Genomic DNA, 14894 nt, shown 5'->3' with positions numbered 1-14894 from the left:
GAGGCTTGCTGGGCAACTACCATAGCTGGTTATTTGAGTGTGGTCAAAATTCTCCCTACATCAAGCATATGTTTTGAAAGGGCTCAACCTCGAGGTCCTGTCCATTAACCATGAACTAAAGAACCCCAGGACACTTTTTCATAACAGGCATATTTCCCCAGCATCCTCCACCAACCCATTCTTCATACAGAGCAGAGTGCTGTTCACTGAAAATGTGCTTCTGAGATCCTTTGTAATGAAAGGTGCTCTATAAATGTCAGATATCATTAATGTAAATTTAATAGCAAATGCTGTTGTACAGATTACTTCATCTGTACAATCTGACAGTTATGGTTCCCACAGTGAATATAACTGAACACCGACCCAAATTTTTCAAGTCAATGTTGCATTACAGTGGTATATTTTTCACTGTAAAAATATTTCACTCACGATGGTTATAGACTGTGTGTTCATAAGATATTTTTGTGATTCTAGAGCAGAATAAACTGGGAAATACTGTAGTAAGTTATTTAAACCCTTCTCATTTCCATCCAGATGACAGACTGAAGCTTGAATAAAAATGCAGAAAAGCAGAAGACTCTCAGTACTAATGCAGGGGAGTGACGTCAGGGAACAGCTTCACACTAGTCAGCGATCCTTGAGCTTCCTTCCCCTCCTCCCATGTAAGAGCCACTTGCACAAAGCTTAGGGATAAACAAAATGGGGGCATAGGACAGCAGGAGTTTTCATAATTTTAATCTAAAGGAGGTATGGAGGGAAGGAAGAGTACATAACTTGCAAGAGGGATGGAGCAAAGAGTATATTTAGTTCCTAACTTCTGATTTTGCTTTCTGGATCTTTGGCATTCAGTCACAACATTTAGGCCAGCTCAGTACTGATTTCAGGGCAACATACCTGAAACAGCTGCCTAACAGTGGGAAAGATCTTTGTTTTTATGCTCTTTACCTGCAGCCCTTTTCCTGGATTTGGAGGCTCTCTTGTTCTTTTCAGGTTTGGCTTTTTTTGCTTTTTTACTTTTTTGCGAGCTCTCATAGTCACTGTCAGCTTTGCCATCATCTGCTCCTAAGTCATCATCCTCGCTGCCAAAGTCTTCATCTAGGAGAAAATGATGACAAAATGAAGTCTCAAATACTTCTCAATGGAACATATACATTGGAGACATAAGGGAGTGGCAGGCATAGTGGACTAACATTCTTGGTCTTCCCTGCTCCAAGTATTACACTAGCATTAGATGAGCAAGAGCTCTATAGCTCGAAAGCTTGTCTCTCCCACCAACAGAAGTTGATCCAATAAAAGTATTACCTCATCCACCTTGTCTCAGGAGTACTATATCACAAAGGAAGAAAATCTGGTAGTCTAGTCCACCAGAACTAGAAAACAGGAGAAGTGAAGATAGTGTCCAACTTAAGGTGCAATGGCAGAGTGATGTATTATGAACACTACTCCTGTCGGCATAGTTAGTCCTTTACTTTGAATATAATCCTTGTAATATTCTTATTACAAGGACGATATTCCTATAACAAGCCTACTTGGTTATGTTAGCAGCTGGGTAACTACCTGGTGAGTGTGAATCATCTTTCTTGGTCTTCACATCTTTTTCTTCTGAATCCTCGCTGCAAAGGAGAGAAAGAGAAAGTGTCATCAGTATTTTAGAGGATGGACCTGCTGTATTGGGTAAGCCGGTGGTAGTTGGGTGAACTGGTACTTTAAGAGGCTGCCACTTTGTGCTTCAGAATCTAAGCTCTCATTTAAAAAAAAAGTTATCTAGTCATTATGGTTGTAAAAATAACCACCTTCAAATTGCGAAGCAAGTGTAAACTGACTGACAGCTGAAACAACAGCTCTGAGAAATGAGCTGCACAGTTCAGCTCAATAAATTATTAACTCTGAAATCTAAAGTAATTACTATTATAATTAGCTAGAAGAAACAACATGGAGTGAAAGCATCTTTCTTTTGGATGCTAAAGGATGTAAAGCCAACACAGCAAACCCAGCCTAGGAGTAAACAGTTTTAAATAGGACTGGTGAAAACACAGGTAAAAGCCAGTAATGGTGAAACAAATATGCTCCAGACTACTGAAGGGTTGTGCCAATGGCAAGAATGGCTAGGGGACTGTAGAACATAATTAGTTCTAAATCTGAAATTTACCACCACACATTTCTGAAGCATGTTTTGATTACCTGAATAAGCTAGTTTGTTTACAAGTTCAAGTCTTGTGGGACCAACAATTAAGTTTGTATCACAGATACTCATATTTGCCACACACTGAGAAAGAACAGAACTAGCAGCTCTCATACAAATCAACATTTAGGTGCTTTTACATCTGCTTCTCTCATAAATTATATCATCTGAAAGTGGCCGAAAATATCTAGATTCAGGTAATATTTGGGAGTAATTCCTGGACAGCAATCTGGACCTCCAGTATTTCTAAGCTACTGGAGCACAGGTAAGTAGACTGCAGCAGTTCTCACAACACTGCACCCAGCAAGCAAAGGCTAAAACAAAAACCAACCAGGAAAGTCGTACAAAAGTGCTTGAAGTGCCAGCACTAAAAATCCCTTTGGATCAGCCAAAAAAAAAAAAAAAAAAAAAAAAAAAGATTAAGGCCTAGTCTACATTTAAAATTAGATCAATTGAGCTACGTTGCTCCGGCTGTGAAAACTTTTTTCACCTTGTGCAACTTACATCAACCTAACAGGGACTGTAGGTGCAGCCAGGTTGATAGAAGAATTTTTCCGTCAACCCAGCTACTGCTTCTTGGAGAGGTGAATTTGGCAAAACCCCTTCTGTCGATGTAGGAAACATCTACACTACAGCACTGCGGCTGCACTGCTGTAACACAGGCATGACTTCAGTTTTTACAATAAACCCAAGGCAGTCATCACCAAGAAATAGTTGGCATACTTTTGATTTCCAAGACTAACTAGTCATGGTAGGCCAACTACTTCTTGGTGATGGTTGCCTTGGGTTTACAGCAGAAGTCAAGAGACTTGTTTTGTCCTGTCTGGTAAGATGCAGGTAATTTTTCAACAGGTCTTCCCTTAAGGGGTTGACTTCCTTTACATTTCTGAGCAATCTCAGTAATCAAAGTAAGATATTTTGTTTTGGAAGCACATTGAATGCCAGACAAACTATGAAAATGGAGAACTAACAAGTCTTCACTATTACTAATGCTTCCACTTCTGTAGAAAATATTGCTAAGAATAGTTGAGGGGCTTTTTCATCAGATCCAACAATGACTGTAAAGCACTATAAAACTATGGAGAAACTGAAATACTTCAAACTGGTAGCCCACCTACTCTTGTCCTGTGTCAAGATTTTTGTGACTCATGCAACTCTACTTGCTCCTGTTCTAGTTGCCTAGCTCTGGAAAGTGATTTTAATGCTAAAGCACTAGTGACCTATGCTTTATGCCTGGCTTCAATGCCCGTTTGAATGAGAAAGAGAACCTCAGTGTCCAATCCCCTTTTGCTGGCTTGGTCAGCAACAGTCCTGCCATTTTAGGAAGCTTACACAGACTATGCCTACCCACAATTGTGTGTGTTATGACCTGGCTCCCTCAATATATTCAAATGTTTCAACTCAGCACAGATCCAGTCCTGCATTCCAATAGACCCTAGAGTTCTGCTGAAGACTCCTCTGCTCTACAGTAGATGGGCTGCTCCAATGATCTTTTGACTCTGGTTAGCCCCATCTATTGGTCCAAGAGATCTAGGAGGTCTATGCCTCGAATAAGATTTGCTATTACACAACATGGAGTCTGCACCTTTCCAGGTTCACAGAATGGGTTTGCCACATGTAGCACAGACATAACATGCTCTTCTTGTGGGACCTTTCTGCCCTTCCCCCCCCGCCCTCTCAGCAAGAAGGCTGTAGGATCTATCAGGCCTTCAGGATTTAGGAGAAAAAGTCCCAGAAACCACATTAATGGGATTCCTTAGAGCAGAGGTTCTCAAACTGTGGTCTGTAGACCACCAGTGGTCTGTGAGCTCCATTCAGGTGGTCTGCAGACAAATCCCTCTAAGGCGTGCACTTGGGTAGCCGCACATGAGAGAATGAGTGGAGGTGTGGCTGCGCAGGTGCGGCTCCACTATTTAGGTGCCTGGACCCTGGAGAAGACACATGTAAGGTGAGGTGGTGGCCTTGAGGGGGCAGTGGGGTGAAAAGGGGTGGTGGTGGGAGGAATTAGGGATGTGCAGGGCTGTGGCAGCCAGAGAAAGAGGTGACTTTCCCCAGTTTGGGGGCTGCCGCGGCGGGGGAGAGATGGCACATCCATCGCATTAGAAAGGTAAGATTACTGCTATTAAAAAAAATGAGTTGTGTGCTTCTATTTGTAGAAGAAAAAAAACTTGATGATAATTTTTTTTAATAGCACTTTTATCCAAAGTGCTTTACAATAGTTAGCTAATGGTACAGACAACATTTGGAAAGATTATTAAGTGGCCCACTGACACCCTCAGCAATTTTCAAGCGGTCCTTGAAAAAAAAAAAAAAGTTTGAGAACCACTGCCTTAGACAGCAGACTCCATTAATAAATTTCAAATGTCCAGTTAGTCACTTGCAAGTGGAAATTCACATAGAATCTGGAGGCAGATTCTCTACACCTGAAGGGTAGAAGAATGTCGAATAGGGTGAAAAAGTACCACATGTTGCCAGACCTCCTTCAAACTGCTAGGATACTATTTAACTGGAGATGCCTATACACCCTAAGCTTCAAGTAACTGAGCCTTCGATGCAAGGGAAAGGAATCATTCCATGACTAAGATTTCTTTAGTCTTTCTAGAACCCCTTGAAAGCCCATCACCATACCACTAGCATTGAAGACTTCAGTGCAATGAAGAGCACATCACTTATGATTGTTGCAACCTACATGGCAAGTCTGGTTTAGCTAATGTTGGGCTATCAGAAGTAACAGAAACAACTTCTTACCTGTCCTCCTGAGAATTCTTTCCAGGCCGCCTCTTATTTTTAGCCTCCCGGGGAGATGAACGGATTTTCTTGGCTGGAGGGGCTGAATCTCTTCCATAATCTTCATCTGGACAGTACAGCAGAGGAAATGGGTTTGAAAAGTGAACTACTCTATAACTTCCAGCAATCCAAATAGCCAATAGAATACTACCTCTTCAAGTATATTTAAAGTTACCAATCCATGTCATTTTTACGGGGGTCAGATCAGCATCCTGTCAAAAACCCCAAGTCTTCAAAACTTCAATTCAAACTTTACAAAAGTGACACCGTATACTCAACCTGTATATCCACAAACTGCATATAATAAGTTAACAAGTTTAAGATGCAGCAGTCATAGAAAATACTGCAGAAAAGACTTCACGACAAGAGAAAAGTTGATCTGAGTTTTACGGAAAATCAGAACCTTACATTTTTATATTCAGAATTATACACAGATCCATTAAAATTTGCACCTATTTCTTATCTTCTTCAGGTGCTCCAAAAAAACCCCCACTCTTTAGATATTTATGGACCTGTGTTCTTGTGATGACAAGAACAGACAGGTGTAAGGTCTTTCGCAAAATCGTTTAAGTACCAAATTATGCACAACGATTACAGGATAATACCAATAGTACTGCAGTTAAGAACTAGGCAAACTTCAGTCACATTCTCTTTCCACTAAGTGTCAACATAACCTCAATTAGCAGAGCCGCAGCATGTCTACTTTCCAAGAAAATAAAACATGATGATATTTTTGGAAGCCATGCGGATAATCTAATTCACATGAATATGCAAATAACTAAAAAAAGATGATTCACAGAAAAGTCTGTGTGGTAGGCTCAACTAATAAATTGGCTGCGGTAAAATACGAGGAAGTAATTTCAGGAAGATTCTGCCAATTACAAATCAAGAAAGGCCTTTAGAAGCTGTCACAATATAAGCATTAAAATAGTTTTACACTACATTTTCAAACCTTTATCAATTCACGGCCATGGTAAAGAGTGAAAATTTTGTAATTTTTTTCTGAAAAAGAATATAATAGTTTACCAGCATCATCTGATTCCTGAAACTGTGAATAATCGACCACCTTCCTGTTCCTGTTAAAAAAAAAAAGGGAAAAGAAAGGGTTAAGTTTAATTAACAACTTATGATCTCGTAAAGACAGCCCTTTCAAACCAGCAAAAAACCACCACCACTCATTCTCTGATGCAGAATTCACAGTTTGTAAAGTCATTACCCACCAACACCTCCAACGGGCAACCCTAAAAACAATTCCAGAAACTCAGCTATCTATACCTTAACAGTCAGAAATGAATGCAGGATCAACGCTCTAGCACAGGCGTTCTCAAACCTCTTTGCACTGCAACCCCCTTCTGATAACAAAAATTTCTACATGATGCCAGGAGCGGAGACTGAAGCCTGAGCCCGCCGCCATGGGTGGGAAGGCCAAAGCCAAAGGGTGTCAGCCCCAGGCTGGAGGCCTGTAACCTCAGTCCTGCCATCCAGGACTGAAGCCATGGGGCTCAGACTTCGGCTCCCAGCAAAACTAACAGCAGCCCTGGTGACTCCATTAAAACAGGATTGCGACCAACTTTGGGGCCCTGACCTGCAGTTTGAGAACCGCTGCTCTAACAACTTCCTCTGGAGCCATTAGGATTTATAAGGCTGGATGAGTTGTTGTTTTTTTTCTAAAATGAAAAAAGGTAAAAATTTCCAGTTTTATTAGAGATTGCTATCGGGTATCCATCAGTTTCCTTTTTTAAAGTGTTTTTGAACAGTATTCTTTGTGCTGCTTAAGAGCACGATTAACAGAGCCACCCTCACCTGTGCATACATAGTTCCTCTACTCTACAATGGAATCGTATCCAGTATTGTGTTGCCGTAGTTTATTCAGCCACAGTTCTTGAGAACCATCTTTAAAACACCGGTAGCACCCTAAGATTAAAGTGAGTTTTCACTACCCCTTTTAAAAAAAAAACACGTTCGCAGGTCAGGAAACATTCAGTTTAGTCATTGTTAGAAATATAATATTTTCTATCTACCTCCCTATTGAGGCCGCATTTGTTACACTAGTTATGTATCCGGGTTTAGCAACATCCAGAAGTTGCACTATTTTAAATTAAAATAGTTTAAAAAAACCACAAACACCTTTAGTTAGGGTATGTCTATATGTACAGCGCTGCAGTTGTAACGCTACAGATGTGCCGCTGCAGCGCATCTGGTGAAGACGCTCATAAAAAAGCCCACCCCCGCAAGCAGCAGTTCTCCTGCTGATGTAGTGCTGTACACAAGCACCTATGTTGGTGTAACTTATGTCGCTCAGCAGGGTGGAACATTCACACCCTTGAGTGACCAAGTTTTACTGACACAGGCCTTAGGCATAGCCTGAAACAGGTGGAACTTTGTTTAGACCAGACCTAGGAGTTCCTACATCCATCTGTATCCCCCCACCGAATCTTTAGCCTCAGACGTGAAACGGTTGCTGTAGAAATAGTATCAAAGATTGACTCCAGGTACACACTGAGCAGGTGAACCGACGCTCACAATGTCATGCACATGCCATTAATACAGGCGTCATCAAGACAGGGAGAATTGCTTGTACAAAAATAAAGTTTCCCATGGGGCATTAGCTGCTCTTTACACAAAATTCAGTGATCTCCAACTGAATTTTTAAACAGGACAGTGAGAGAGAAAACTGTAAATATTTTTGTTTTTTTAAATAAAAGATAAAAGTGACAAAGCCTGTCATTTCAGTGCTTTGGCCATTATATTTGAAGTTTCTTCACAGAATAAGCCTAGAATCAAAGGTTTCAGAGTAACAGCCGTGTTAGTCTGTATTCGCAAAAAGAAAAGGAGTACTTGTGACACCTTAGAGACTAACCAATTTATTGAGCTTATGCTCAAATAAATTGGTTGGTCTCTAGGATGCCACAAGTACTCTTTTTCTTCCTACAATCAAAATATTTGAATACGCCAAGCAGACATATATAGCATTTTCAAGATTAAGAAAATCAGTCCTTGAAAACGAGAAGAAAAAGACTTGTGTCCCCTCCCCCACATTTTTAATTTCTTTTAGGATACATAAAGAATGCCTGAAAGGTTTAAAAAAAGCAAAGCAGCTTCCACCTATCCTTTAAGGCTTCATAATGACTAGAGAACAATGAGGTAAAACTGAAAGTTGACACGTTAAGAGTGAAAGTTGGGTTTTTTGAGTCATGTTTAAAACTTTCGTTTCTCATGGTTAACACCAACTTAATTTCAGTGATAAAATAAAAATTTGGGAGAAAAAAAAATATTACACTGGACCTTTGTGAGTTCAACGTATCGCTACCCCTCCCACTGACCGAAGCTGCAGTTGGGAGCAACTTTTTATCGGAACTCTTGACAGAGGTGTGCCCCACTCCACACACAGCTTCTCCTGTCGAGACTTCCCTACTCAGTCTTCTGGAGAGCGAGGGAACAAGTAGCTTAGTGTGGCTTCCATTAGGGGCTCTCTGGGTATACAATGGGCCCTGCCAGTTGGCTATTTTGAGATTGTAGCCCTGCAAATATGAGCTGCTCCTGTGGTGAACTGATTATCAACAGCCCCAGAAAGGAAAAGACAGTTTTAAGAAGCTATTCATAATATGCTTGAGTGGAGAGGTGAGCACGGATGCTGCATCTTAGTTTCACTTTCTTCCCCATGGCTCTTATCCTTCCTAGAAGTTATGGGACAGAGATCTGGCAACCTCCCCTGAGGAAACACTTAGTTAAGGTTTGCCCTCATACCTAATCCACACCCCCAGCAACGTCAGGCACAACTACACTGTACATTCATGGTATTTCTTGTGTTAAAGCTTTTCTGGGAAAAGCCTTTCTGGTTCTCCTTGTACATTACCACCAAAAAGGACAAAACAAAATGAGGTACAAGGCATGTTTCAAAAAGTCTGAAAAAAGACCATTATGCTTGATTAGAAAAGTTAAGTAGTTATAGCTGTAACAATGAACTATGAGTGCCAATTCTTGGCAGATTTGGTTGGGTAATACCATAGAAATGACTTGGCAGACACGTCAATTCCTCTTCATTTGCCTAGAGAATGTGAGACCTGTACTTAGTAGACCAAAGTCTAAAAAACGCTATAAAAATGGCATTTATTGAGATCTAAGTAGAGATCATATTCAGCATCTGACCCATTTACGCTAGCGACGAGGTATTACTACTTTTCAGTTCTATTAGCCCTGTACAACCAATACAAGTACACAAGTGCTCACTGGATTCTATTCAGGCTCATTAAATAATATTCTTAATGAAGTTCCAATTGCAGTCCAGATTCTGACTTTGCTATCTAATACCAGTGATGGACTTAGATCCTAGGTTAAGCAGCAGCTAGGAAAGTCCTTTAAAAAAATAAAACAAATAAATAAATCTAAAAAAGCATAGGCTTTTCTATGACAATCACCGCAGTATCAGAAATCCAAAAGCTATGAAGAACTTATCCTCACAAATGCATTTATGAGGTGGGGTAGTTATCTCACTTTTACAGATGGCAAAAGTGATGTTCAAGACATTAAGTGACCTGCCCAATATTACAGACTGGAAGAGTGCTACGATTAGAAAGCAGCTCTGAGACTCAATCCTGCACCTGAACCACAACTCCCTCCTCCCATCCTCCTCCTAAATTTGATGTGGAGCCACTAAAACAAACAGAAACACACAATGCCATTTTACATGCACTTTCCAGAAAGGAGCAGCACTTTGAGATTAATACACTGTACTCTTGGCAAGGCTTTTTGCTAGAAGGATACCCCTAAAAGCATACTTTAACTACAGCTGTCAACTCCTTCAAATTCCTTCTAAGCTTCCTTTCTCTGCAAGAACCTCAATTCATAGCCATTAGGAACAGCCTTAGAGAAAGAAGTACCAGAATTCAGTTAAACCAACGCTAAAACACCCCCTAAAAAAAAAAGATTGAAGAGGTGGACAGTCAGACTTTTGCCATGTTGAATCCAATGCAAGTGACAAGAGGGGATTTTAAGTACAGCTGCAATGTATCACACTGCCCACTCACCTATAGTCTGACTGTTGTAAAATATGAATTTGGGAATATAACTATTCGCAGGATTCACTGAGGAGGGTAGAGGCCAGGCCACAAAACACTCAACTTCTAATTTCTGCTTCAACAATTAGCCTTCCTTAGGCCCAACTCAGCTTTTTTGCTGTGAAGCAGCACAAGGATTTATATTTTTAAAATACTTAAAGAGAAGCATGAGCACTACATGATGACAAAGGTTAATCTGGTACACATCCCCTTATTTTGTGTGCATGAGTGGAACAGACATTTCCCCCTTAAAACAAAAACAGAGGGTAATTTTGCGGCACACTCAGTCTATCAATTTCACAAGACAATTGTTTTCACATTTCACTGACCTACTGAGCACAGTGTAAGTTGCAGGATAAGCACCTTGCAAAGAAACAAGCAGTCATAGAGGGCTTCACCTAACTTATTCATATTATTAGAATATAATGTAGGATACACATGTAAAATGTAAAATATATCAGGCAAATAATGAAAACATTCTAAGCTTCTCTCCTGCTTCCAAGTACTAAGCCCTACAGGTTGGGCTAGCAAGATGGTCCCTACCGTGCTCCCTCATTACCTTGTCTACAGCAATATTGATTTTTAGAGGAAGTGTGATAGAAATCTGTAGACAACTGTACAGCAGAGGCTGTTCCTTTTTGCCTTGCAGGAGAGAATGACTACAGAGACATAAGAGGGTAGATACAGAAAAGAAGCTTCTGGAAAGGAGTCTTCTCAAAAGAACAGGTGCAAAGAGCGCACACAAACATTCAAGGACTGTTTAACTATAGCTGTTGTCTCTACAAACTCAAGTCAAGCACAAACTGTTCTTCAGTCTAGCATTCTTATTCTGGGCCCAACATTCACTACATCTACCATCCCCTCGTCATGTTTGTATCATCTAAGGTGAGCATAAATACAATCTCTAACAGCCATTGGCAGAAAAATGGCAAGGGTGTCATGAACACAGAAGGCATTCCAATACTTCCAAGGCACAGGACAATATGTTTGTGTATAGTGTTGAATGTTGCCTCACTAGGTAAGTATATGCACATAGATGAATTTATATGTATAAAAAGTATATGCACCCCACCTAGGGATGGCCCTGGCAGCTGGGGAAGAGTAAATCCTAAAAAGCCAGCAACTTGCAACATTGCCTAGCAAATTTGTTAAATGAGTGCTGGCAGAAACACTCAATTACCTCTCAGGTGATGCCAGAGAATAAAATATGAGCAAGACTAATTAGGTAGACTGATCAGACTGTTAAGGTAAGTAATTCAAAAAAATATTATTCAGTGTTCAGCTAATATCATTATAAACAACATGAAATATTTATAAAAACATAGGTAAGCTTTTCACCAATTTATGCTACTGCCTTTTTGGATTCCATTCAGCTTGGACTGCTAAACAGAAGAGTGTTCAGTTTCACTTTCCGGTTCTCATCCAGTTGACAGGGCAGCTGTAGACTGGTTTCAACAACAGCACAGGGAAACGTTCCCATATTGCTGTTTTATGTCTAAGAAATATTTCTATATGTATTTGTTTTGCCACACCTGAATATAATGCTATATTTCTGGCCTTAACTAAATAGACAAACTTATAACAAATCTTTATTTTCAATGCTTATGCCTAACAACAGTTATTTGCCTAAGACAACTCACTATTAGTGTGAGGGCTAATCGATGCTAGAATCGCTACAGTGGCACAGCTGTAACAATCCAGCTGCGCTGCTAGTACAGACGCTCTATGCCAGTGGGAAAGAGCTCTCCCATCAGCATAAATCCACTTCGTTGAGAGGCGGTAGCTATGTTGGCGGGAGAAGCACCCCCGTCCACACAGCACTGTCCACACCAGCACTTGGGTGAGCGTAACTTATGTCACTCGGGGGTGGCTTTTTCACATCCCCAAGTGACATCAGTTATACCGACGTAAGTGTTAGTGCGTACAATTCTCTTTAAAATGACATAACTGTACTCAAACAAGATTGACAGCCTAGAGGTCTCCAACTACAGAGTGATCATTTAGGACTGGACTTGGTGCAACAAGCCATCTAAAACTGGGCACTGATGGTGGTATTTGAAATTTTAGGGATATGTCGGACTTGCAACTCCATTAAAAAAAAAATTTAAATGATTTATGCAGCAACAGTTTAAGCAGCCTGGTGCACATCCTCCATTTAAGCCAACTACTGAGAAGAACATTTTAGGAACCAAAGGAGAAATATTATGAGGATAAAAGTACAGGAAAGATACAACTGCCTTTCAGTCCCATGTGCTATTTGGGTGTTACTTTATTTATGCTGTACCCATTTACCACTACCCTTTGCCTGTCTCTTTAGAGCATGAACACCTCAGCACTGGGATCATGCCTTTTTTTCCTATTAGAAGAGTATCTGGCCCATTGTGGACACTACCACAAATAATCAATCACACTCTGAAGGGCAAGCAAGGAAAGGGAGAATTCTAAGGAAAAGGGGAGCAGGAAAGCTATAATTAAGTTTTCAAGAAGCATTCCACCTTAGTCTGAGCATTTTTCTCTTAGATGGCCCAGGTATAGTATTAGGAGTTACATGGTCACATGTAAACTTTGACATTAACACCTCTAACTAGGAGAATACTTCCCCTATCACTCAGGCAAGAGCACCACCTTAGCAGTAAACATCGAAACCAATGAAAGCCTTAGGCTAATATTTACCATTGAAGGGACATGAATGTTAGACTTAGGTCCAAAATTTAATGTTTGTAAAATTCAAAGTTTTACAGAATTTTGAATCAATACATATGTTCCTATTTTAAAAGATCTTATCTAAAACACACTGGATTTAGATATTTGCCTGCAGCATTTTATTCTACAACATTGTATGTGCGAGTAGAAGTGACCAGAAGTGCACTGCATTAATTTTAAAAACAAACACACATACAAGATTTAATAATACAAGGAACTATAGAAGCCATCTAATTTAACAGCACCTAAGAATTTACACATCAGAATAGATATGATAAATATGAGATGATATAACCATGTGCTGTAAATGGCCTGGATGTTACTTAGAAATTGTTTGTCATTATGTAAAGATCCTAGAACAACATCCTTTATTATTTGATCTTTGCAATGTTCTATTGATATTGGTATTAGCATCACTGTACACCTGCAAGATACATATACACATATTTTTGAAGGGTGCTAGCAAAATCAATACAAGTAAGCAAGCAGTATTTCACTCCAGGGCACCAAAAAACACAAGGTCTGGGGCTAGTATTTTTGGATGCCTGTGATAAGGAAGAACTTGCAAATTTAACAAAAAACTGATTTTGTGTTAAAAGTCAATTTTAGCATTGATTTAGGCTTTGAGACTAAAGTCCTCTAACTACCAGCAGAATAAAGTGGCAGCTCAAGCTTCCCCCACTATCCCAATACTGGTTATCCCCATATTCCATTTAGGGTGATATTTTTTAGATGGATACTTATTCAGCCAGAAGCAAACTGAGACCATGAATTCATTTCACACAGACCACTGAACATGGTAATATTCCATCATTGCTGACCTTGGATAAGTTCACCTGTATCTCCCATTAACAATACCAGAAGAGCTTTGCATAAAATTTAAAGCTTGTCTCTTGCACCAACAGAAGCTGGTGCACCAAAAGGTATTACCTTACTCCCCTAGTCTCATTAACAGTGCAGTAAAAGATCCAATCCTCAGGTAAATCCTACATATTTCAAACCAACAGGTTTAAAATTATGTACAGTTTTCCAATTAACTAACACTGGAGGGGTATGTTGAACACATTTGCAGTTGAAGATTTATCTTCTATTTTTCATAGGCCTGTTAAGACCAGCCAGACTGTGGGTTGCTGGCTCCAATTTTGCAACATCCCAGCAGGTATTCTGTTATTAACATCCCATTGAACTCTTCTGAAGACCAACACCCATTTACACATATTAAGGCAAGTTGCATCTTTTACAACTGTGTATGGTTTCCCAATTTTTTTTGTTTAAAATTGGTTATAATAAAGAATTATGGGTTATTTAATATATAAAAAACATTAGAAACCATACTTTTAAAAACACACATGTTCCTTACCTGTAGTCAGGTTCCAGTACTGGCAATTAAGTCACCAGCAGAATGTATGCTATATCACACTGAGCATCAAAGTAGTATCATCACTGTATTCCAGGACAGAGGCATTGCCATTCAAGCTCAGACCACTAATCCATCTAGTGCAGCATCCTGTCTTGCAAAAGGCCAAGGATGCTTCAGACCCTATTAATGTAGCTGGGCAACTAAGTGTTTCATAAAGCAAAAGGGAAAAACCCTTCTGGACCCTGGGCAATTACTTCCAGACCTGACCTATGAGATATAATCACCCTTATCTTGGCATGCACAACTTACTGGTCAAAATACACAAGAGACCTGAAAGCTAAGATTAGTTTTCAACTATCAGTGTACTGAATGTCCCTTTTATCCTCCCCATCTGGGGACATTCAGCAAAAATCTTTGCAGACCAGACAAACTTGAATCCCACCTTTAAAAGGCACAGAACCTGTACAGTTCAGATTATCTTTGTTATTCTAAATCAGAAGTCAAGCTAATGCATATTACAATCCTCTTCCACAAACTAAGCATTTGCCATATTTTAAGATTGGAAAGACACCATCATTAATTTACACTACAATTTCAAATGCTACGCACAATATTAATCACTGTGGGCACGCTATAATCATTAGCGTGAGAAAACTTCACAGAATTTTACATTTGCCACCGTATCACAATTCAGCATTGTAGTTTATACTCCCCGGAAACTCTGTGCTATCAGAACCCAGGCCCAACCGCATCTAACACGAGTATAAGCATCACCACCTACCTTCTTTTGAACTGGGGAAAAGAA

The 14894-nt window shown here is 39.9% G+C and overlaps 1 protein-coding gene across 2 annotated transcripts in view; it reads right to left on the bottom strand.

Annotated features, from left to right (window-relative positions):
* LOC125625221 (ras-related protein Rab-7L1) overlaps positions 1-14894 on the bottom strand; it is a 43007-nt gene that overhangs the window by 8620 nt on the left and 19493 nt on the right. For both annotated transcript variants that reach the window (XM_048827020.2, XM_048827021.2), the window contains 4 exons: positions 5996-6045; positions 4931-5036; positions 1558-1613; positions 946-1095 (listed from right to left, as the gene is read on the bottom strand). In XM_048827020.2, coding sequence (XP_048682977.1) covers positions 946-1095; positions 1558-1613; positions 4931-5036; positions 5996-6045 — 362 coding nt within the window. The remainder of the gene's footprint in view (positions 1-945; positions 1096-1557; positions 1614-4930; positions 5037-5995; positions 6046-14894) is intronic.

The sequence above is a fragment of the Caretta caretta genome, chromosome 21, assembly GCF_965140235.1.
Source record: "Caretta caretta isolate rCarCar2 chromosome 21, rCarCar1.hap1, whole genome shotgun sequence".
Lineage (NCBI taxonomy): Eukaryota > Metazoa > Chordata > Testudines > Cheloniidae > Caretta > Caretta caretta.
Note: the sequence above shows the minus strand (reverse complement) of the source record. Positions and strands in the feature narration are given on the sequence as shown.